General features: G+C 36.0%; 1 protein-coding gene across 5 annotated transcripts in view; it reads left to right on the plus strand.

The window, feature by feature from the left end:
* Positions 1-24090, plus strand: part of LOC141349049 (alpha-(1,6)-fucosyltransferase-like) — a 128133-nt gene that overhangs the window by 71438 nt on the left and 32605 nt on the right. For 3 of the 5 annotated variants that reach the window (XM_073864777.1, XM_073864778.1, XM_073864779.1), the window contains one exon: positions 13322-13833. In XM_073864777.1, the coding sequence (XP_073720878.1) occupies positions 13631-13833 (203 nt within the window). In that variant the 5' untranslated portion in view covers positions 13322-13630. Of the gene's footprint in view, positions 1-5774; positions 5793-6613; positions 6632-13321; positions 13834-24090 lie in introns of those variants that run through there. The other 2 variants (XM_073864782.1, XM_073864781.1) reach the window with 2 other exon arrangements.

Consider the following 24090-nt stretch of genomic DNA (forward strand, 5'->3'; position numbering starts at 1 on the left):
AAATCAAAATACAATATTGCAGATATTTATAAATATAATATTGCATATATTTTTAAATATATAAACACATATATTATATCCATGTACAATATATTGAAAGTGGCAATAATTTGTATATTTTGCAATATACTGCAATATATTACACATATATAGAATATATGTACCATCAATATATTATTCCATGTATTGCCAATGTATAATATATTGGAAAATGAAAAGTAAAATAATATATTGCAATATATTACAATATATTTCAAGTAATATATTGGTAAATATATTTTCCTTTCGTAAGGGGGCACACCCCTTACAGCATTGTTTCTGTGTCTTGTTCACACACAACACTTTTTCGGGTATCTTTCTGCAATGTTACTAAGTCCTCTTTCCGGGAGCGATCCCAAAACATTTATGGGACGTGTTCGTGTCTCCCAATTCTATAGATATTTTTCTGGGACCAAAGTGCTGTGTGAATGATGTTTATGTGTGCTGTATACTACATCAGTATATCACTGAAGCCATACAGACCAAACTTAATTTTTATTAACTGAATATTTGAACTTGACCTATTCTACACCTTTGTCTGGCGTCATGAAAATGTTCAATGTCGAATGAATAAATCATTTTTCAGTTGAGTTGCGTCAAGCATTTGATTGATCACTTAACCGGTCTGAGTGATTCGTTCACAAATGGACTGATTTGGTTCTTGCTGACTCAGAGGTTCATTTTTCAGATGTTGACATCTTTTTGAATGAGAACATTGTGAATAAGTATGATGTATATTTAGGTTTGTTTTTTAGTCTTTAGCATTGTGACAGGAGGGTGTGTAAATGACCGAACTTGCTAAAAATGTAGAATGGGAGGTATATTTTTAGAAATATGACCATGGACACATACTCTATTTCTAGCATGTTCTCTCCATTGAACATATACACAAGCATATGGGACAAATTAACATATGGTAATACGTGTACATTGACTTCTTATCATTAAAAGTTGTCATAACAACACAAATGAAAGGCAGATGAGAGGTAGAAAGGTACAGCAAGTAGGTGTACAAATATCTGGAGGGTCTTCATAATGTGCCTGAAAAGCATGCCAGGCAAGACACAGTGCCAACTGGCCATTAACTTGTTTCAGTTCATTATGTTGCCCCATCCCTAGACCTTAAAGACACCTAATGCTTGCACATAGGAAGACAGGTCACCCCAAAGGAGTGACCTAATGTTAAATTTATGGTAGCAGTAAACTCATCAGGTCCACCACATCATGCCCTGCCAGCGGTGTGCCATGTCTGTGCCACCTGCTTCTGTGACTCTAGACATGGGTCGGCATACGGCCAGAGGGCTGATGATATGTGGACAACAGGGACTTTTTGGTTTAATTGAAATCATACTGACATTTTAAATCCTCATAAGAAAGATAAAACAAGTTTTTGTTTTTATGCAAAACCCAAATTTGCTTTTTGGGTTATTTATCGCATTTTGAGACTGAAATGTTTTCTAAAGGGGGTTAAATCGCACTCATTTGAATTGAGGAAGAGGCTCAGGTCATAAGCCACCAGTAAGAAACATACTGCAGCAATGCATTAAACCCACTTTTAACACCTTAGCAACCACAAACTGTACCCTGGAATCTACCTTTCGTCCCTTGGTGTTAGTTTTAGTTCCATTATGAAGATGAAATCTCCATATGGGACTAGCATGAGGTTCTTATGTAATGAATTCATTGGTAATTTAATCATCTTTTGTCGCAGCTTCGGTTACATATTGAACACCAATAGATATGCGCATGGACTAATTTAGCAAGAAATCTTTATCCATAAACATTAGACTCTGCCTTCTAAGCAGATGGTTTAAGCTTCCGGTGGAGAAACAGTGCTTGCAGAAGCCCTGCCTATATGTAAAATTTATTTTTAGCCAACGTTTTTCTGTAATTGATAAGCATGTATTTCTTTAAAGAAAGTAAAGCGATTTTAGCATTGTAGTTGGAATTTACCCAGGGGCACACGTTTGACTCGTTATGTAAGAGTTCCAGAGAGTTCTGCCCAAAAAATGCAGAAGAGCAAAAACTGATGGGCATGGTTGATATTTTACAGGTACTGTAATTGAGTGCTGGAGGTTATTTATTTTTCTGAATCAATAGAGGCAAAGATTGTCATAAAACACTCCACCCAAACTTGTTTCGTCAAACACTTTATAAAATTGCGTATTTTTATATTGTTTTCTCAACTTTGACAAATTGGTTAGTACCTTAATAACTTGCTTTATGTAAAAATGACGTGCTCAGCTGCAGCTAATATAGACGGTTTCATCGGACGCCCGTGGGTTGTCGTGGTTACGTTTCTGGTCGGAACTTTACTTCCAGTTTCTGTTTGTTTAATGGTCTGGCTACTGGCTATACTTATTATATTATGTGTATTATAGTACACATTTTACACAGTGACGTTAGCTCAGTGCGCTTTAGCTATGAAATATGAACTAAGGTAATCTACTTGTTTTTTATTTTGCTTGTTATCAAAAATAAACTACTCTAAAAGGACTTTGTTGTTATTGATTCTTAGCAAAGTTTACCGGAAGTTACGTGTGTTCCACGAAAGCCGTTTGTTTATGTTGTTACTGCTGAAAACGTCTATAAGCGCAATAGCTCTTGCTCTCCACGTGTTTTCTTCTATGTAAATAAGACTAAGCGTGTAAAAATAAGGTGTGTTTTCCCCTCGCTGTTTGGTCTGAACCTATTCATCACTGTAAGGCAAAAATATAGTAAACACAAAATCCATGGAGGATTTAAAATGCTGTATGTAAAGTGGAGGAGTCAGTTCACATCAGAAAGAAAATTTTGTCATTAATTATTTACCTTCATGTCATTCCACGCCCATAGTGGGGCATGCACACCAAATGCAAATTCAACGATTTGTGCAAGTAGATTACATACAAAGTCAATCCAAAGATGCGAACTTGCGTGGGGCTATGCAAATGACAGGAATTTGGCGACACGATTGCCGTGAAAACGCGCTATTCGCATCGAACGTGTCTTTGCGCAAGTAGAAAATATTCAACTCAAGCTAAATAAATTAGCATGACATGAAGTTAAATCCCGCGAGTAATCTAGAGCAAGGAACGCGATGTTTGGTGTGTTCACTTTCGCTCATTTTCGGAAAACAATATAAGATATTTTTTATTAAATCAGAGCTTTTCGGCTTTAATTGCGTATGAATTTCCGTGTGGGCGTGCGCATTTTACTTTCACTTCTGAAATCTTAGACAATTTTTGAATGAGGTGCTTCTGTTAAATTGCCTATGAATGCATGTATAGCCGTGAGCGGCAATGCACTTGTTTGAATGAAGTGACCCAGAGCGCGTTGGTACTTCGACAAATAGAAGTTGTCTGTAAGGAAGCACGCCCGTCCCAAGCTGAGCATCAGGACAACTGGCACTGTTCTTTTTTAAAAAGGATGCCTAAATCTGCCTCTCGCAACAAGCCTAGTGAGTAATTAATGACAACATTTTCATTTAAAGGTGAGCTAACTATATTATATCAGGTGGTGTACTGGGTGGGATAGTAGAGTTTTTTTTGTTATACTTTTGATGTATCAGTTTAAATTGTTTTGGGCAAAACAAAGTTTACCTAAAACTTGTATTTATTAACTTAAGCTGATGTTAAAAAAAAATTCTATATAAAAATGTAATGTATTTTTTAAAATGTAACTTTCATGCCCTGTAACTTTATTCACCTCTTATTGGTTTTATAACAAGTGAACTGCAGGTTTGTGAATGACTCACTTTAAATCAGGATGTTCTAGGCATTAGCAAAGCTGTCCTCTTTATTTTTTTTCTTAAGAAAAAATGTCCCTTTATTCTTAAGGAGTGCCTAAAAAAGTTTCTCATTTCTGAAGTTGAAATCTCAAGCTCTTGTATTTAAAAGCATGGCTTTAATTTAAATACACTGGATTCTTAATTCAAGCTTAATGTGCAACTTTAGACTCGTGTGAACAGCACACCAGCCAACTATTTTGTCACCTTTCATGTTTTTTTGTGTCACGACCTAATTAACCCGCTTCCATTTAAGCCCCATGGGGAAATTTTTGCTAGATACTGAACACATTGACAGTTTACATGCATACATGCCAAACCTAACAAATGCTTACAAGACATGAAGAAATACAAGACATGCTTGTATGTCATAATCAATTATTAATCTATTTCTTCCTCGCTCTTGATAATTACAACATACTGTAAGGTGCCTCCCAAATTGCATACACTGAAAAATTATTAATTCAATTTACTCACATTTTTTATGGCAAATGGTTGCAATAAATGTATTTAAGCTATATTTAAAACAAAAGTTTTTTATTTTATTTTTCTATTTTTTTTTTTTTGCTTGAATGTAGCTTAAATAAATGGATTGCAACCACTTACCTTTAAAAAATTAGTGTACTCAGTGTACTTATTTATTATTCTATGTAATTTTTAAGAGTAAATAGTGCAAGACTGCCACTATCGTTTATTTTGAATCGAGTATCTAATGTTTTTGTTAAAGACGAGTACTTAAAATTCACAATAAAAACACTTTAGTGAACAATAAAATGCTAAAGACAGGGCGGTACAGTGCAATATTTATGTCTCACATAATAAGGGAAAATCAGTCTATGAATTAATTGATAATGAATTAATGAACCGTGTGACTGAGACTTGACAGCATCCTGTCATGCTGGATGCGTTTGTAGCGTGCATACTTGTGTCCCAAGTTTGTGTCAAATTATTAAGAAGCATTACATCTTTAAGTAACTTTTTGTCATATCGATATAGTATGAGTAAACGATAGCGCTTTACCGTATCAGTTGATCTGAAGGATGAGACACACACTTTAGGTTCAGTCACTCAGCGAGCGCAGGAGAGATAATGATTGACAGCTTGATGGAACAATGTACTCTCACACATATAACATACAGACGTAAAACATGCCCTGTCTATATTGTTGTATTATAAATCACTTCAGTTGGCTTTGGTGTACTGTTTTTGGATAATAATTTTCTTATCAGTCTTCGTAGGACCCATTATTTGCGTCGCCTGCTGTACACTCCCACCGCGCCTGTCAGCAGGACCTAGCGGAGATGCTTCTGACTTATTAAAATGAATATGGAACCAGAACAATATTAATTTATTTAAAAAATATGACACGTTGATGTAGATTAAACTATTCAACAAAATATCAAATTAATCAATATTAATGATTCATTTTCATTGACTTGCAATGTGTTATGTGATTGACCCTCGTCTGGGAAACTCCTTTATACTTAAAACTTGTTAGGTGTTCCATTTCAGACGACACAACTATAATGTTTTTACTTTGTTGAGCTTCACATAAACATCGCAAAGTCAAAGGTTAAGTCCTCTAGGAACACAAGAACTGACTAAATATATACCCTGCAACAATGTAAAAATGTACTTGAATGGAGAGCACAAAGTTCCCACATGACATCAGATCTGCACTGGTGTTAATGCAAAATAATGCGTAAGAGGGAGTGGTCCATAGACATAAAGTGCTCCCACAATGCACCTGTATTGTTTAAAGGAATTCAACTGATATGAAGTGCATCACAATGGGAAAGGACGTCAATGAGTCTTTGATGTTTAAGTGGAGAAAAAAATTAAGAATGTTTTTTTTTATCTGGTTTAATCTTTTTTTAAAAGGATCTTGGCGAATGTCAATACACATTTTAATACAACAAAAAAGTAAGATCAGACATTAACCTTGGCTTCGGGCAGAAATGTCCTGGATATTTACAAAAATCATGTGGTGAGTTTGTCAGTTTTTATCTGTCATGTAATATGTCAGTGTATTTTATTTTTGCCTATGGGTTTAGGTGGCAAAGTGACCATTTTGAAGTTAATCAATTGACATAAATTGAAAACATGCTGTGTGTTATGAGACAAACTTGCCCTCATTAAGGTAACAAAATGTTTATGAAAATGTATTCCAGAGGGCAATAATTAAAAATCATAGAAAATTTAACATATAAGGGCAAAGAAGGGTACACATAGCCTTGGGGTAGTGACAGAGGGTCAACTCCAAAAGCATGAATTGTTTGAATCGAATCTACTTTTCTTGTTGTTCAACTTTAAAAACCGATTATCTTGTTTAACAACTGTATATATTTTTAAACATGACAGTTTTATTTGGCTCAGAAGTGAATGAGCATTCTGGGAACCAATTACATACCTTACACTCTAAAGTATTTGGTTCTCAGAATGCCCACTTATAAAAACCAATGGGTGCGTCACTCAGGTTACTCCTGTAGAGCTTCATACATCTACAATCGAAAGAGAGATGATGCAAGTTCATACAAGAGAGAGAGAGGGAGAGAGATCAGACCTTTTAAGACAAAACGTGTGACACTTTATATTTTAGTATTAAAGGACATCACTGCATGGAGTAGAGGTTGGAAAAGTAGTGAACACTGCTGGCTGGCGATTTTTCTGTCAAGGAAAGGAAGCAAAACATGCAAAACAGCTTTTGACATTCATAACACTTTTATTCAAATATGCATGTGTATATATATACAGATGACAGAGGTAGATTGCTGTTGGCTTATATTGAAAGTTTCTCCGTGACTGTTTCCAAGCAAGAGAGATATGGTGAGTCTGTTGTTATGAATCATTGTTATAATGTTCATTTTAGTTTTATTAATGGTAGCGCTGAAGGTTTAGTGTCGATGAAGTGGTGAGCTTTACTGATGTTCCAGTGGAGGTACCGCGGACAAATCGTTCAGGAAATACTGTTGCAAACTGTGATAGTTTGTCACCATAAAACTGAATCGATAAATATCGATTGTTAAATATTAGTATTTGACATTTTAAGAGTTTGTCATTTCCAGCTGCCCTTAGAAAAAGCATTGCGTTTCAAATTTGTTAGATAGTGCAATTAAATCTTTCATGGTACGTTGAAGATCTGAGGTATGAAAGACTTAATGGTGAAAGTCACTGTTGCATGACTGTATAAATGCCTGCTCAGCTGTATCAAATTTATGGTTTCACTTAGTGTTTTATAGTTTCAAAATGAAGAACAGCTTGATAGTAGTTCTGGGTATTGCAGTAACCTCACAACACGTATTATGGCTTTAAACAAGGCTAACTAGTTGACGGTTTTGGAGGGTGTAAACTTTTACATATACTATACTTTTACATATACTATACGTATATATGAATTATATGTACTGTAGTAGGCAAACCCATGCATTAAAGGAAAACACCACCGGTTTTCAATATTTTACTATGTTTTTACCTCAACTTAGATTAATTAATACATACCTATCTTTTTTCAATGGGTACACTTAATCTTTGTACAACGCGTTGTGAATGTGTTAGCATTTAGCCTAGCCCCACTCATTCCTTAGGATCCAAACAGGGATGAATTTAGAAGCCACCAAACACTTCCATGTTTCCCTATTTAAAGATTGGTTAAAAATTAGAACTATATTGTATTGCGGAAGAGCACTTAGTTGGCAGCACTTCGACCTCAGGCGCAGTTATTTTGACGGAAGTTTAAGCGAAAGAGGGAATAGTCAGGAGTGATGATGTTACTGCCCCCCATGGTTGAAGTGCTGCAAACTAAGTGCTGTTCCGCCATACAATATAGTTCTCATTTTTTATCCGCTTAAAAAATCTTCACGTTTTATTTTGTGCCACCATACTTACTCGTGTAACTACTCATGTAACATTCTGTAGCCTCTTATGGAACGGCTGAAATTCCACAAGGGGGTGTTTTTGTTCCTCAGACATTGCACAATAAATGTGACATCCGAATATATTCATTATATATCGTGAATGAAAAGTGAGATTCGAACGAATGTCCGTTAGTGAACTAATTGTATACACTATTTAAATCGTAATTCGGTCAGAAACGTCAAGATTGTGAGGTGAACAAATCGTTTTGGATTAAAAGGCTTGGATATTCCATTTCCTTGGACTTTTGGGGTTTTATGAACAATTTGTTTTGGACAATTTCACCGAAGCGGATAAAGGGAAGATTTTGAAGTTAAGTAAATATCGTAAATCGGCGCCGCCCGGTTCAGGTAACTAACAACTAGATTACAGTTTTATGACTGCTATAAATCATATTATGCTTTGTGTGTGCGCTTAATGGAATCCCTAAAGTCTAAGCTTTCCAACAATGTGCCGCATGACCGTATATTTTGACGATTTAAAGTTACAATGACGTAATTCAGCACGTGCAAGGGAGGGGGTGTACCGTGTAAAATAGGGTAAACATGGTGAGTTTGGTGGCTTCTAAATTCATCCCTGTTTGGATCCTAAGGAATAAATGGGGCTAGGCTAAATGCTAACACATTCACGACGCGCTGTACAAAGATTAACTGCACATGTTAAAAAAAATATTGATAGGGATGTATTAATTCATCTAAGTTGAGGTAAGAACACAGTAAAATATTAAAAAACAGTGTTTTTTTTCCTTTAAACACCATCTCTCTACCTTGGTAAGAAGCAGGAATAGTGAGATCCAAAACTCGTTCCTAACCTGACCAGGCTGTTGTTCAGCTCATAAATGCAGGCATTAATTATGGATTTATTGCTGTCCTTGTCTGCGTGCTGCTGTGTCACTATGCAGATCTCAATTATTCATGAGCTCTAGGAGCGGGGTACGAAGGCTGCGCTCATGCGGGACGGTGCAGTTTACAGATTATTTCTCTTTCAGCACCAAATCGTCCGGTTCAATTTAATGCAGCATTTTAATGACTCGCTCCCCATTTTCCATTTAAAACTAAGAGTAATGGCAGTCAGTGGTGACATTTCTGTAATGAGGATGTTGAGTGTGTACTTACACTCGCCGCCTCTGATGTGTTTACGTAGGAAACTTGGAACCTTGGCTTCACCCCGGAGTTAATTATAAGTTTAAATAAGTACAATGTCATTGTGGAGAGGCACTTTATTTAGTGATGTAAATAGATGTGTCATTCTGCATTGCACACTTCAGCCCTTCCAGAGAAATTAAAGGCTGCTTTTTATTACAAATTTATCAGTGCTGAATGCAAATATAGTGATTTGACTTAAAGAAGCTATAGGCTACACCTTTATTGCATGCATTTAGTTTTTTATATAATTCTAGGTTGAAGTTTAGCTTTTCGAGGCCCATACTGTCTCTTATCCCTACAATTTATCCTCACCAGGTGTGGAATAGTAATTTATTTGAGTGGTCGGATTTGGGCCAATGAGATTTTACTACGGGTGCAGTCTTATTGCCGTAATGACTGGTTATGGCAGATCTGTTATCACTTTTATGACATGTATGTCATTTTATCACATAGTGCTTGGTTAGGGCACAGCATCTTTAAAGGGCTAATAACTCGTATAAAGTTTTAAAAACCATTGTAAAAATAGTCAATTTCACACTACAACTATTCATTTTCAAATTATTTTTTCCAGCTGATGAACGATAAAACATTGCCAAACGGTCTCTGGCGCGACTTGAATATTGTTCGGCTCTTGCTGATGTCCTTTTTCACAATGTCCAACATTCTCCTCTCGTCTATGAAGAATATTATGTACCCATAATGCTATTTTATCATCCATTGGTGAGGATGCTAATATATTTAATTTTATAGCTATCCTAAAGCATGTAGCTGACCTATGTGATGTTTACGGACCTGTGCATACTCTCAGAGTTGCAAGACAGGTATGGATGTGTAAACATGGGCGGACATATTTTAATAATTCTCATCACTGACATGATTAGCTATACTATTTGTTAAACAACTGACAGCCCTGATATGTGTGTTAGACCCCATTTAATGAATAGGATAGCTGTGTATGCATTAGATTATGAAGATAATGTACATGCTAAGAGGAGTGTGTGTGTGTGCCTATTGTTTATGTCTAATGCCCAGTGTGCATACGCCCCGTTGACTGCAGTAGTGATGTGCATAAATAGCTGCCGGTCCGCTGTGCTCAGACACTAGCAGAAGGTCACTCTATTGATTCGATCCCGCACTGCAGCCTTTGATTACCGGGTCTGACACACCACCGCAATCCATAATGCATTGTATATGCTCCATGCAGAAATCCATAATGGGTCTCTATATTCCGCCCTCATTCATAATGAAGGATAAGCACAGCCTACGTTTCCCTATCTATCAGATACTCCCATCCTTCAGCCCCGTTTTACATGCACAGTGAGCGGCGTGTTATTCCAGCTCCGTAAATGGTTTGCTTTTAAGATATGCCGTGGCTGGTCGTGGGTGTGCAGTGTGTATTAACTCAAGATTGTGATACAAGAGCAGTTCAACTGTGATTGCTCATTTAAGTCAATGAATGTACGTACAAGATCTCGCTCAAGTCGGGTAGAAGTCACAAAACGGGTATGCGTGCACATGTCACAGCTTGTCCTAAATGGCTTTTCAGCGTCGACCCTGAATCTACAGCACCATGGGGAAATTCATTATTTTGAGTGAATTTGTAGTCTGAATTGTATGCGATGAGACAAAAATGCTGGGTATTGTGCACAAGACAAAGATAGTAAACAGACAATGTGCTTTTCGTGTGTTGTTACTGTAGCTCAACTGGTAGATTATGGCACTTGCAACGACATTGTTGGGGTTAGGTTTGGGCAGGGTTTTAAAAAAAAATTGTTAGACGATCCCATTTGACATAATTATATACTTGAAGTACTTGAAAGTAAATATTTCAATAATCTAATAGCAAATTTGCATATTCAACTAGGGCTGGGTAACGATTTAGATGTTCAAGATTGATTTGTTTCGCAAGCTTTCGGTTTCGATTCTCGGTTCAATTTTTGACTCCGATTCTCGGATCAACTCAATAAATATAGATTTAATACAAATACTATATTTATAATAAAGAACAGTGAACATAAGTTTACAAGTGGGCAATTAATAAAAAGAAATTAAGAGCCACAAACCTGTATATTAAACTTTTTTATTTTAGGTACATTTGGGTACATTAAAACAAAACCCATCTCTAATTTTCAAATGCATACAATTATGTTAAATGCAGTACAATTTTGATGCAAGATGAAAAATGTATGATAAAAAAAGTCGCATTCCTTGATCAAACAGGATCAGGTTATATCTTTTTTTATCGATTTGTGGCCTTTGAGAATCGATTTTGAATCGACCACGTTAAAAAAAAACGATGAATCGAAAATCTTTTTTTGTCCAGCCCTGTATTCAACTTCAAAAACATTTATTTTGTATGCATTTTAAAGTTTATATCAGTATTATTTTAAATAGGTATTGTTATAATTACCTGTTTAAGGACTTTTAACTGGTTGCCTAATTTTCTTTATTTGTACATAAAACTTATCATAAAACGTATCATTGTTTAATAAAAAACAATAACGAAACCACACCCCTAACCCCAACATCACAGGCGGTCAAAGGCATATTGATCAAATATGTACGAATTAGGGATGCATACTGATTAATCGCGATTAATCTATAGCAAAATAAAAGTTTTTGTTTACATCATATATGTGTGTGAACTGTGTATAATTATTATGTATATATAAATATGCACACATGCATGTATAATTTTAAGAAAATATATGTATTTATATATTAAGTATTTGTATTTATATATAATATAAATTATATATAAATATTCAAATGTATATACACATGTAAACATTTTTTAAATATATACATTCTTTATTGGTACATAAAACTTATCTGTAAATTTAGTTCTCAGGTTTCTGATAGGACTGGGCCTTATTGTAGACTTACTGTATATCTTTTTTGTTAGTAAGTATTTTATTTAGATTTTTTATATTTCTTTTTATATTTCTTTTAGATTTATTTATTTATTTACATTTATGATTTAATTGTAATTAATTAATTGATTCTTATCAACCCACAAACCCCCTGCAACTCCCTCGCGAACCACCAGGGGTTCATGATCTCATTTGGCAAACCCTGGGTTAGAAGAATAAAGGCCTTCATTGGCTGGCACAGGCACAGGTATTCCTTAAAAGTTTAATATCTGGGATAAAAATATTAGGTTAGGATTAGGGTTATCAATGCAAACTTTTCAGTGCTACTGATCATTGTTCTCACACGGCCTTGTTTCATTGTTTACTAACATTTGTATTTTCGTGAAATTGAGAGCAGAAAATTTTCTTACTGTGCAAAGTATAGTTCCCTTTCAGTCGGTCACTGTGACGTCACGTCGTGACCGACGAATTGGGACTTGACGTCTCCGTTCCCTTCCTTCAGGGAACGAGGGTTACATACGTAACCGAGACTATTTTTTACTACTTTGCATGCTGGACAAATATTAATATTTTGTTGTATACAATTCCTTTAATGTTTTTTCTTAATAAAACTCAAACAAATCTTTCTAGAAATGTATTAAATCCTGCCTGATCTCATGAGAATTTGTACATATTTTAGGAGTTGGCTAATTCGTATAATTTTGTATGAAATTAATCGTGCAAAAACGTATGATTATCATAAAAAAAATAGTGAAACCACACCCCTAACCCCAACGTCACAGGCGGTCAAGGCATATTGTACAAATATGTACGAATTAGGAATGCATAATGATTAATGACGATTAATCTATAGCAGAATAAAAGTTTTTTTGTTTACATCATATATGTGTGTGAACTGTTTATAATAATTATGTATATAAATATGCATACATGCATAATTTTAAGAAAAAATATATATTAAGTATTTATATTTATATATAATATAAATTATACATAATGTATATACACATGTAAACATTTTTTTAAATATATACATGCATGTGTGTGCATTTATCTATACAAAGTTATTATACACAGTTCACACACATATATGATGTAAACAAAAAACTTTTATTCTGCTATAGATTAATCGCGATTAACCATTATGCATCCCTAGTACGAATGTAGTCGTACAAAATAATACGAATTAGCCACCTATTAAAATACGTACGGATTGCCATGAAATATCTTTAGTTAAATCATAATACTAATACATGTTACAGTTTTGGCAGGTAGTTATGATTTTCTTTCTACATCCCTTTTTTTTACTCTATAAATATAATTTTACAGTGTGCACTTTTGGAGTTCATAATTCACGCTAACTTTCTGCTGACTTGTATCTCATTCTGGCTTCTTGAGCTCATTTTAATCTTCTTTTAATAGCTGTCTGAGTAGCTTTCTCAGCAGTGAAGCTCATTCCGGCCTTGCATCCATGTGGAGGAAAAGGCGGAGCTGATAATCTCAGACCTCACTTTTGCCTTTATCTCTCGCTGTTACTGCAAGCATGTCCTGCCATCTCACTTATCACACACGCTGTGTTTTTACAGAGGCAGGAACCCTCGGAGAGGCCCTGGAGCAAGAGGAACTAATCTGAGCCATCAAAGTTCTCAGAGGATCTCAGAGAGACAGGCGCAAAACAAGATCCACTCATACTCGAACACTTCACTTCTTCTTCTCGAGGGCCTGGTGCTATGATATAACCTCCAGGTGTCTACCAGCACACAAGAGAGCTTCAGCGACCCTTGACGTCCCCCTCCGCTGTGGAGAAGCCCTGTGGTGGTGCATTGCTGTTGGGGTGAGCATGCCTCAGAATCCTGCTTTGTGAAAGGAGTGTGTGCTGGGCAGCAGTAGGCGCCATGCGTCCGTGGTCGGGCTCGTGGCGCTGGATCATGCTGGTGCTGCTGGCCTGGGGCACGCTGCTTTTCTACATCGGGGGTCACCTTGTGAAGGACAACGATCATCCGGAACGGTCAAGCAGGGAGCTCTCCAAGATCCTGGCCAAGCTGGAGAGACTGAAACAGCAGAATGAAGATCTGAGACGCATGGCAGAGACACTCAGGTTGGTGAGCTTTTAAGATATACGTTTTTGTAGCTCATGGGTCATGGGTTTGATCCCAAAGGGACCCACATACTGACAAATCTTGAATGCACTGTAAGTCATATTGGACAAAAATCTGCCAAATCCATAAATTATGGATATTTTGTAATGTTAACTAAACTAGATAACTGCAAATGCTTTAAAGGACTGAACTCAACAATTGTAATTAAATGACTTGTTTTATGGTTTCTATAATTGGACAAAAAATGTCAGATGATATCAAATAAGTAAAAAATATTTTACCAGTCAAAAAGCTCTGTACTTATGTGCTCAGGCTGTTTTGCTAGTTAAATGATCATTAGCCAGGAGGAAGCCTCGCATAATAAACATACGTAAACACAGGGGCGCATGCAGTATTCAATGCTTGCCCACTCACTTTAGCTTTCTTCTAAATGGCTAGGAATGCATGTGCTTCAGGTTTTACGTACGTCACGGGGACCATGGAAGAAAAATGTCACTTAAACAATAAAACTCAATGAAATAATGGAATAATTGAAAAACAAACAGAGGTGTGGGGGGTGTGGATTTTGCAGCGTGCAGTATAGTATGCAAACTCACTCACTGTGTATTTCACTAAGCCGTTGTTTGTCATCTGTCTGCTTATGCATTATGTAAGTTTGCTTATCAGTGTTGTAGTAAATTATTAAAATGACCCGGGTGACTCAGTCCACAAATGTGCATCTTAATAGTTTGACATTTGACTGTGCACACACACCACCCAATCTGTGACCAGGATGTTAGATATGTCTAGATACAGTGGTACCTTACAGGTACTGTAATGACATAAAGATCAGTATTGTACCTTATTATACCATGGGGCAGTTGAATGCTTTATTCTCATTGGTTAAGAAATGTTACATGGGACTCCGGTCCTTTGAATGATTTGATATTAGACCACGGCCTGTTGAATGCTGTATTCTGATTGACTGAGAAATGGTTCATGGGTGTGGATTATTTTTCATTAACCGCACACCTGACCTGTCAAATGTCTTAAAAATATGCACCAGAACAATGTTTGTGATAACCGTGGTATAAGCGGAATAATTGACTCCGGTCCTTTGAATAATGTAAGGAATAATTGACGACGGGCCATTGAATTATAAGAAAATAATGCACACCCAAGGTGGTAATGCGGCACGACATTGTTCTGGTGCCTATTTTTAAGGCATTTGACAAGTAAGGTGTGCGGTTATCAAAAAATAATGCATACCCACGGAACATGTCTCAACCAATCAGAATACAGCAATCAACAGACCCGTGGTATAATTGAAAATAATGCACACCCGTGCTTGCATTACCACCTTGGTGTGCATTATTTTCTTATAATTCAATGGCCCGTCAATTATTCCTTACATAATGCATACCCATAGTGGAACCACAGATGCATTACCACCTTGGGCGTGCATTATTTTCTTATAATTCAATGGCCCATCAATTATTTCTTTTCTACCACGGTTACCACAAACATTGTTTTTGTGCCTATTTTTAAGACATTTGACAAGTTAAGTGTGCGGTTATCAAAAAATAATGCATACCCACAGAATATTTTTCAACCAATCAGAATACAGCATTCAACAGACCCGTGGTATAATTGAAAATAATGCACACCCGCGCTTGCATTACCACCTTGGTGTGCATTATTTTCTTATAATTCATGGCCTGTCAATTATTCCTTACATAATGCATACCCGTAGTAAAACCACAGATGCATTACCACCTTGGTGTGCATTATTTTCTTATAATTCAATGGCCCGTCAATTATTCCTTTTATACCACGGTTACCACAAACATTGTTCTTGTGCCTATTTTTAAGACATTTGATGAGTAAGGTGTGCGGTTATCAAAAAAGAATGCATACCCACGGAACATTTTTCAACCAATCAGAATACAGCATTCAACAGACCCGTGGTATAATTGAAAATAATGCACACCCGCGCTTGCATTACCACCCTGGTGTGTATTATTTTCTTATAATTCAATGGCCTGTTAATTATTCCTTACATAATGCATAACCGTAGTAAAACCACAGATGCATTACCACCTTGGGTGTGCATATTTTAACGGCCCGTCATCAATTATTCCTTAATTAATTATGAGATCATATTTAATTCATCATATTTAATTGAACTTCTTGCAGTTCATTTAAAGGGATTTTATTTATGTTTATGCATAAAATGTAAATATAAATGTGTCACAATTTCATTTTTCCATGATCATTTACCACCCTTGAATTAAACTGGCCATTTTTGGCAGTTGTGCCTTTAAGGCTATTTTATGGACCAACTTTTTACATAAAAAAAAATCAGCTTACTGTGAGTTTGCTGTCGGGATACATTTGGCGCTGCTCCATCCTTCATAAACAGCCTCTTTGCAAAGCCTGAATAGCATTGTGACATGATAACGAAGCAATTCATGCTAAAATATGCTGCGTAAACACACTCTTTTGTTTTATTTCTGAGATTTATGGCAGGGCTCGACAATAAGGTTGGCCTGGGGCCAGTGTTAGAGATATTTGGGTCTGTCGCTTGTCCTATTGGGCCAGTGCTGCGTTCGTGATGTTAATTCGCCAGCACAGTTTGCGTGTGCGCAGAGCTGCTGTTATGCGAGCAGACAATACAAAGCTACAGCTGAGAACGCATTACTACAAAAGACATACAGGCAGATAAAAATAAGCGCACACCTTTGAAATGCGCTCACTTTTGTGCCAAGTTTAACTTAAATAACTTAAATAAGTTAAATATATTATAATAAACAAATCCATCTCTTTTTTGCACGTTGATGAGAATTACTAAATTAATGAGCACAGATGAACATTCAAACTGTAATTCATAATCACTGTGTGCGATTTAATAGTACCGCATATCTTACCGTTATTCCCTTTCTCTATGCGGCATTGGTTTAATTACACCCCAGGGTTAATGTGATTAATTAGGCGTGCTGTTTGCAAAAAGTAAAGTAGTATACGTTTAAGAATTAATGGCATAGAACGTAAACAGTATTTCACATACAGCACCTTTGAGAAGTAAACCAGCAGTAGTTAAATAATTTTGGTATCAAAGCAGCACAACTGTAGGGTTAAGGAGAGTATACTGATTCATATTATCATAGCACATCTCCATCTCCTCTTAAAAGTTTCATGCAGATACAAAATCCTTAGTTGAGCTATGATTTATGGTGGAGAACAAGCCTTGGTAAACATCAATGTCATTATGCTGTATATACCAACACCATAAGTACTTTTGACCCTTCCTCTAAAGACTGTGAAAATCTGTTTCTGTAAACGAAAAGAGGAAATGCAACATCCTACTTCCAGCACGGATGTAAACAAGCTTATGAATCAAACAATAGATCTGTTCAATGCTTTTCCTGGCAGAACATCTATAGACATTTGTGTTTATGTCACAATTTTCTAAAGCGTCTTCAAGGAGATGAATTTTCAGCTATTTTGATGGCTTTGAAATAACACACTCTGTTTCAGTCAAAATGATGATTTTATGCTTTAGCCACTTAAACACAGTTCAAAAAAACTGCTATGAAACCAATGTAATAAAAGTGACTAGCTTGCAGTGTTTAGCAATGCAAACCAAGTCTTTTTTTGCTCTGTCCAGTAATATTAATTGAAACACTACTCCAAAACCAACATGATCTTTAATCCTTAAACTTATAGGTCACCTATTCTGATTCACGTTTTTACATTTCCTTTGGTGTGTAAGTGTGTATTAGTACATGTTAACTATATGCAAAAGGTACAAACCCCAAAGTAAACGATGACCTGAGTTATCGTCTCCAACGTAAATTTATTTTCTTGTTCTACAACAAACACACGGATTGTAGACAACAGTTTACTTCCTAGCATTGTTGATGTAGACATTATCATAATTCCTCCCGCTTCGGACTCAGCCTGTAAGTTAACTCCTGTTAGCATTGCATTGCGAATCTTTCAAACATGGTAAGGAGCGTCACATTTCTGGCTGATGTCAGAGGTATTCAGGCCAATCAGGGACACAGCGCTTTTCAAATTGATGAGTTTTGTACAAAATCAATGCGTTTCGGGAAGAGAATGAAATCTGGAGCTACAAAACGTATGGTGTGTGGAAAATAATGTGTTTTTTGAACCATAAACCATTTTATTATACCAAATACACAAAATTACGTTGTTTTATGACATGTAAATCGTTTGCTTTGTTCCGAAACCGGGGGGGGGGGGGGGGGTTGTATTCACAAGGCAATATTTACAAATCAACCAAACTTTGTTAATATAAGTCACGTGCGAGTAAACTCTCCTTTAATTGGTCAGATTGCATCTGTTTATTTTCTGTAATTCCGCTCAGACAGCACCTTTGTAGTATTATTGTGTGGCTAATAACTTCATTATTTTAAGTAGGAATCAAAACTTAGGTGGGACAATATTCTTACCATGTATCTATTGGCAAGAAGACATTTTATAAGGAACCGGTGCGCTTTGGTTTTGAATGGCGTTGATTTGCTTACCAGAATTCGTCACCAAAGAGATATTAAGTATGTTCATGGTTAAAGGAATAGTCTACTCATTTTCAATATTAAAATATGTTATTACCTTAACTAAGAACTGTTGATACATCCCTCTATCATTTGTGTGCGTCCACGTAAGCGCTGGAGCGCGCTGTGACGCTTCGATAGCATTTAGCTTAGCCCCATTCATTCAATGGACCATTTAGAGATAAAGTTAGAAGTGACCAAACACATCAACGTTTTTCCTATTTAAGACGAGTAGTTATACGAGCAAGTTTGGTGGTACAAAATAAAACGTAGCGCTTTTCTAAGCGGATTTAAAAGAGGAACTATATTTTATGGCGTAATAGCACTTTTGGGAGTACTTGGACTCGGCGCAGTAACACCCTCCCTCTCCCATTATGAGAGTGAGAAGGGGAGCGGACTTTTCAGGTGAGTCGAAGTACTCCCAAAAGTGCTATTACGCCATAAAATATAGTTCCTCTTTTAAATCCGCTTAGAAAAGCGCTACGTTTTATTTTGTACCACCAAACTTGCTCGTATAACTACTCGTCTTAAATAGGAAAAACGTTTATGTGTTTGGTCACTTCTAACTTTATCTCTAAATGGTACCATTGAATGAATGGGGCTAAGCTAAATGCTATCAAAGCGTCGCAGTGCGCTCCAGCGCTTACGTGCACGCACACAGATGATAGAGGTGTAACACTGTAACACTGTACAAAGAAGAATAACAGAATTTGTACTCAAGAGTTCACAGGTGAATTAGGTTCGACTCAAGGAGGATAGAATGACACTGAGCCAAGTTATAAATGAAATTTAACAGCCGGCATTTTAATTGAAAATTAAAAAAACTTTAGAAATAACTATTCCCACAATTTAAACAGATACTCTTAATACCACAATTGAGGGTGGGAGAAAGTGCTTGATATTGAGCTCAAGATAGAATAAAGAGGAAATAAAAATAAAATTAAATGTCCCAAAGTCTCTTGTATCCTGTGTATATATACGGTCCTCAGATATCCATGTGTGTTGAAACAGTTCTCAAGTATCCATGTGTGTAAATATAGTTCTCAATGTGAATGTGTGTAAAGGCCTTTTTGTATATTTTTCTACCCGGGTAGTGTGTACAAAGTGTGTGAGATCACAGCTTAGCTGTTATATCCCGTAAATCCACAAGGGGGCGTGGGTTCACTCCACGTGTGTAGATCAAAAAGGGCTCTGGCTCGCCAATCAAAAGTAGGTCACGATGCAGAATCAAAATCCACTCATGAAACCCAATCTGCACAAAATAATGCAGATAACATTAAGCAGATCTCTTCATTTTAACATTCAAACACATATATTCACCTTAAGCAACATGAAATGCTCACCAGTACAAATATAAATGCAATGTATGACAATGTGAACACTTAAACAGCTAAAAGTATACAAATATGTGACAATATTGTCATATAACAACTGTCTTTCTCTCATTTCCATGTATATACTCGTAAATGATGAAATCATTTAACCAACACAGACTTATTAGCTTGGTTCACAAATTTAACTCTCTTAATATACATAAAAAATGCTTCTCAAACTTCATAGGTAACTCTAATTGGGTTTTAAAACACATATAGAGAAGGATTGATATTAGATTAACTAAAATAGTTAATAAACAACAACTCACCAGAGTTCTCATAAAGAAACACGGTAAATCAACCGAAAAAAAATCAAATCTTTCACCAGATCTGAGATGCATTTCCAACCTGAATGATATATAACATCATTAAGTAGAGAATTAACACATTTTAACATAAAAAATATCAAGATTAAGTGATTTTTTTTCTGGAACATCACTCCGACCTCATGGATGCATGTCCAGCTGGCTTCTTCATCTGAACTAAAAGCAGCCAGTTCACTCAACACACTTAAGTCAACTGCCCTCTAGTGGGCTGGAATGGTACTGCACCAATTACATGAATCTCTTTGAAAATGTACAAATCAAAAATGTTTCACAAATTAAATTACACATGAAAGTAGTGTTCAATTTAAAGGGGTTACAGAGGGATGTATCAACAATTCTTAGTTAAGGTAATAACATATTTTAATATTGAAAATGAGTAGACTATTCCTTTAATAAACCAACTAGATAGCCTGTTCATTGGTACGTTGGGTCGGATTGCATTCACACTTATACCGAACCGCTCCAGAGTTTGTTTGCAATCGTGCCGAGACCACCTCTTTCAGGCGGTCTCGGAGAGGTTGTTTTGGTTCACATCCGAGTGTACTTGCTGAGTTCACAAATGCCTAAATGAACCAAACCGAAGAAAAGGCACCATGTTCCGAATTAAAGAGGACATACCATGAAAATTAGACTTTTTTCATGTTTAAGTGATATAATTGGGTCCTCAGTGCTTCTATCAACCTATAAAATGTGAATAAGATCAACCCAGTAACTTCGTTTTAAAAAAACATTCTCTGCAAGCATGATATGTCATTGAAATTTGGCCCCCCTGGTGATGTCAGAAGGGGATAATACCGCCCCTTAATCTGCACTATCCAACCACGCCACTGTCATTTAGTACAGAGATCAGCTCATTTGCATGTTAATAGACACACCCAAAACGGCACATTTTGGCTCATACCTACAAAGTGACAATTTTAACATGCTATAATAAATTATCTATATGATATTTTAAGCTAAAACTTAAAATGCATATATGCATATGTACTCTGGGGACACCAAAGATTTATTTGACATCTTAAAAAAGTATAATTATAGACTTTTTTTAAGATGTCAAATAAATCTTTGGTGTCCCCAGAGTACATATGCATATATGTATTTTAAGTTTTAGCTTAAAATATCATATAGATAATTAAAGGGGACATTGTGAAATGTCCCCTTTAAAGGCTAAGGTCTGAAAACACCCTTAGTGATGCCACACAGATGAATCCATACATGTGTCAGTAATGCATGTATGATAAAACGGGTGCAATAAAACCCATGGACATTGAATTGTAGGAGGGACCTGAGCCATATGTGGACAAAAATGTTACAATTTATTTTAATACAAATGTTATCATTTAAGTTTAAGTTGATCATTTAAGTTAAATTAAATGAAACATTTAAGTCCACCAAGGAAAAGTGTAGTGGTTTTGCTAACATTTACTAACAACATAATCTTACATTTTACTAACTTTTTTTTTCTTCAAAAAAATGTATGCAAGTATTTTTTACCGTTTTCATTTCCATCTCTATCCGTCTTTCCTATTTTTTCAGAAATGGGCAGTGAGTGTTGTTTGCTCTGTACTGTGTTTACAGTAGCTCTGATCTGGCTGGTAAAGTAAACAGCGCTGAACAGCGAGAACACATTCTGATTGAAGTGTCTGCATACAGCAGATATTTGACTGCTTAGGGTGTGTGTATTTTGTGTGCACGCGCGTTTGCTTGTGCATGCGTGCATGCGAGTGCGCCCAACTTAAAGTTGAACCGAACATACTGCAATACCACTAAGAGTATCCAACCAGTGGATACAAATATACATACAGCTATGCATCAAACCAAAGACTATGTGTGAATGTGCATGTGTGCATTTAATTTACATCGCATTTATGCATATGTTACATGCTTTTTGGTAACAGCATTCACACTCCGAGACAGGTAGCAATCAAATGAGTCAATTTGTTTTTTATTCAAATACTTAATTCTGGCTGGTCAATAACATCATCCGGCATTCCTCAAAAACTACTGGACATCTCCATCCTGCTGAGAAACACAGTGAAACTATAACAAATAAATGATCTTATCTCAAATCAATATGTGTCCGGTTATTTACTTATGTGGCAAGTAATAATAAGTGAGATAGTGTTCAGTCAGTCGATTGTTATCGCAAGCACAATTCTTCAGGATGACACCCTGACCATGTCCTGACCACCCTGTCTGGTGTTATTTTATGTGATTAATGATCGTAAATGCATCCCGTACATTAATTATGGCAGTTATTAAAATAAACACTTAACCCAGAAACTAGTGTGCAAGCTCTGTGTTACACCCCTGTATAAAAAGACTTGATAGATTATATAAAAAGAAAATCTGTTTATATGATAGATGACAATGCCTCCAACACTGTTTGAAATATATAAACCTGTAGTCTTAATGAATCGTAGCAGTGAGCTCTCCTCTTATCTCTTCACCACAGTACAGTATCAACACTGTCAGTCTCTCATTAAGCCCTTCCTGTGGGAATTATCAGACGTTGATGCACACACACACACAAACAGTGTTATTTCCCATTAGAGCCCACTATAGCCTTCATTTCTCTTTATATTGACTCATGTGTAAATGAAAGACACACACATGCACGCAAACAAACAAACACACAGCGAGTGAGTTCAACAGATATGTGGATGAGTGACGGGGCAGGCCAAAGATGGGGCTGTGATTGATCGAGAGGCAGGCGGCTTGATGGGAAAGAAGGGTTGTGAGTCAAGCACTGACAGGCACTCATTATCTATCCCTCACACACATACACAGAAACACACATGTACACACACACACACACAGAAGCAATGATGTGCTGTAATGCGGTGTTGAGTAGGAGGGGACCATCACAATGCAATGATGACAATTCCCTATTCAGATACACACAGTGGACTGAAAGATATACAGTATCCTGTTTGTGCACTTAAGCGTGTGTTTGTGTGTTAGGAGTGGGTGATATGTACAATTTGCACAATATATTTGTGATGGTGGTATAGGGAATGTTCATCGGGAGAAAAAGGGTGTTACTTCTAAATAGATTTTTATTGTATTTTACCTTTTACTACTTATAAAAATGATATAAAATTATTGTAAAATTATTGTTGATCTAATGCAATTTTACAATAGTGTTAAAATGATGAAATAAAAAATTATGTACATTTTTTTATTTATTTTCATAACCCCACCCATAAACTGTTTGAGGACACAGGAAGTGTTTATGTTTTAATACCCATTTACTACCACACATGCTGTTAGACAAACGTCCTCAAAACCACTAGTGTGTGTATGTGTGCGTGTTTGTGTAGACAGAAGTGAAAAATGAGATAAGATTAAGGAGTGGACTTCGGCCTGTCGATGTTCTTTCCTGATAAGAGCAAATATTTACATTTTTTTATGACTCTTTTCATCCAGGCATGTGCTAGCATGTGTAAGGGTTTCATATTTAAGTCCATTTTATGTCTTGCTGACACAGTTATAATGTATAAGTAGCACATCTTATTTGCACAAAGCAGCAAAGCTAAGCTTTTCATGAGCTTGGGTTTTATTTTGAATGCCAGATGATCATTTTAGCCATCTTTTTCTGTTGCTCGAGATACTAAATAGTTGTTTGTTAGGCTGTATTTCAGATGTTGCACATAAAAATTCTTAAAAAGTTTAGAAGATGAGCAAAAAAAATTATAGCACAGTTTGGTTTTGGAGGAATTTGATGAAAAAATGATGGGAGTTTTTATGACTTTGCATACTTTAATATCTTGACTACAGTTAAGCATAGTTCTTTATATAGATTTTTTTTAAAATGTGGACTTAAAAGTGAAACTCCAGAAAAATATAAAAATTATATATATATCAAATATCATAACCCATGATTTACTCACCCTCTAGTAATCCGAGATACATTTCAGATGAACACATTTGGAGTTATTTTAGTAAATGTCCTTGATCTTCCAAGGTTTATATCTATAGAAAACAGGGATCAGGGAACA

The sequence above is a fragment of the Misgurnus anguillicaudatus genome, unplaced genomic scaffold (genome assembly GCF_027580225.2).
Source record: "Misgurnus anguillicaudatus unplaced genomic scaffold, ASM2758022v2 HiC_scaffold_28, whole genome shotgun sequence".
Lineage (NCBI taxonomy): Eukaryota > Metazoa > Chordata > Actinopteri > Cypriniformes > Cobitidae > Misgurnus > Misgurnus anguillicaudatus.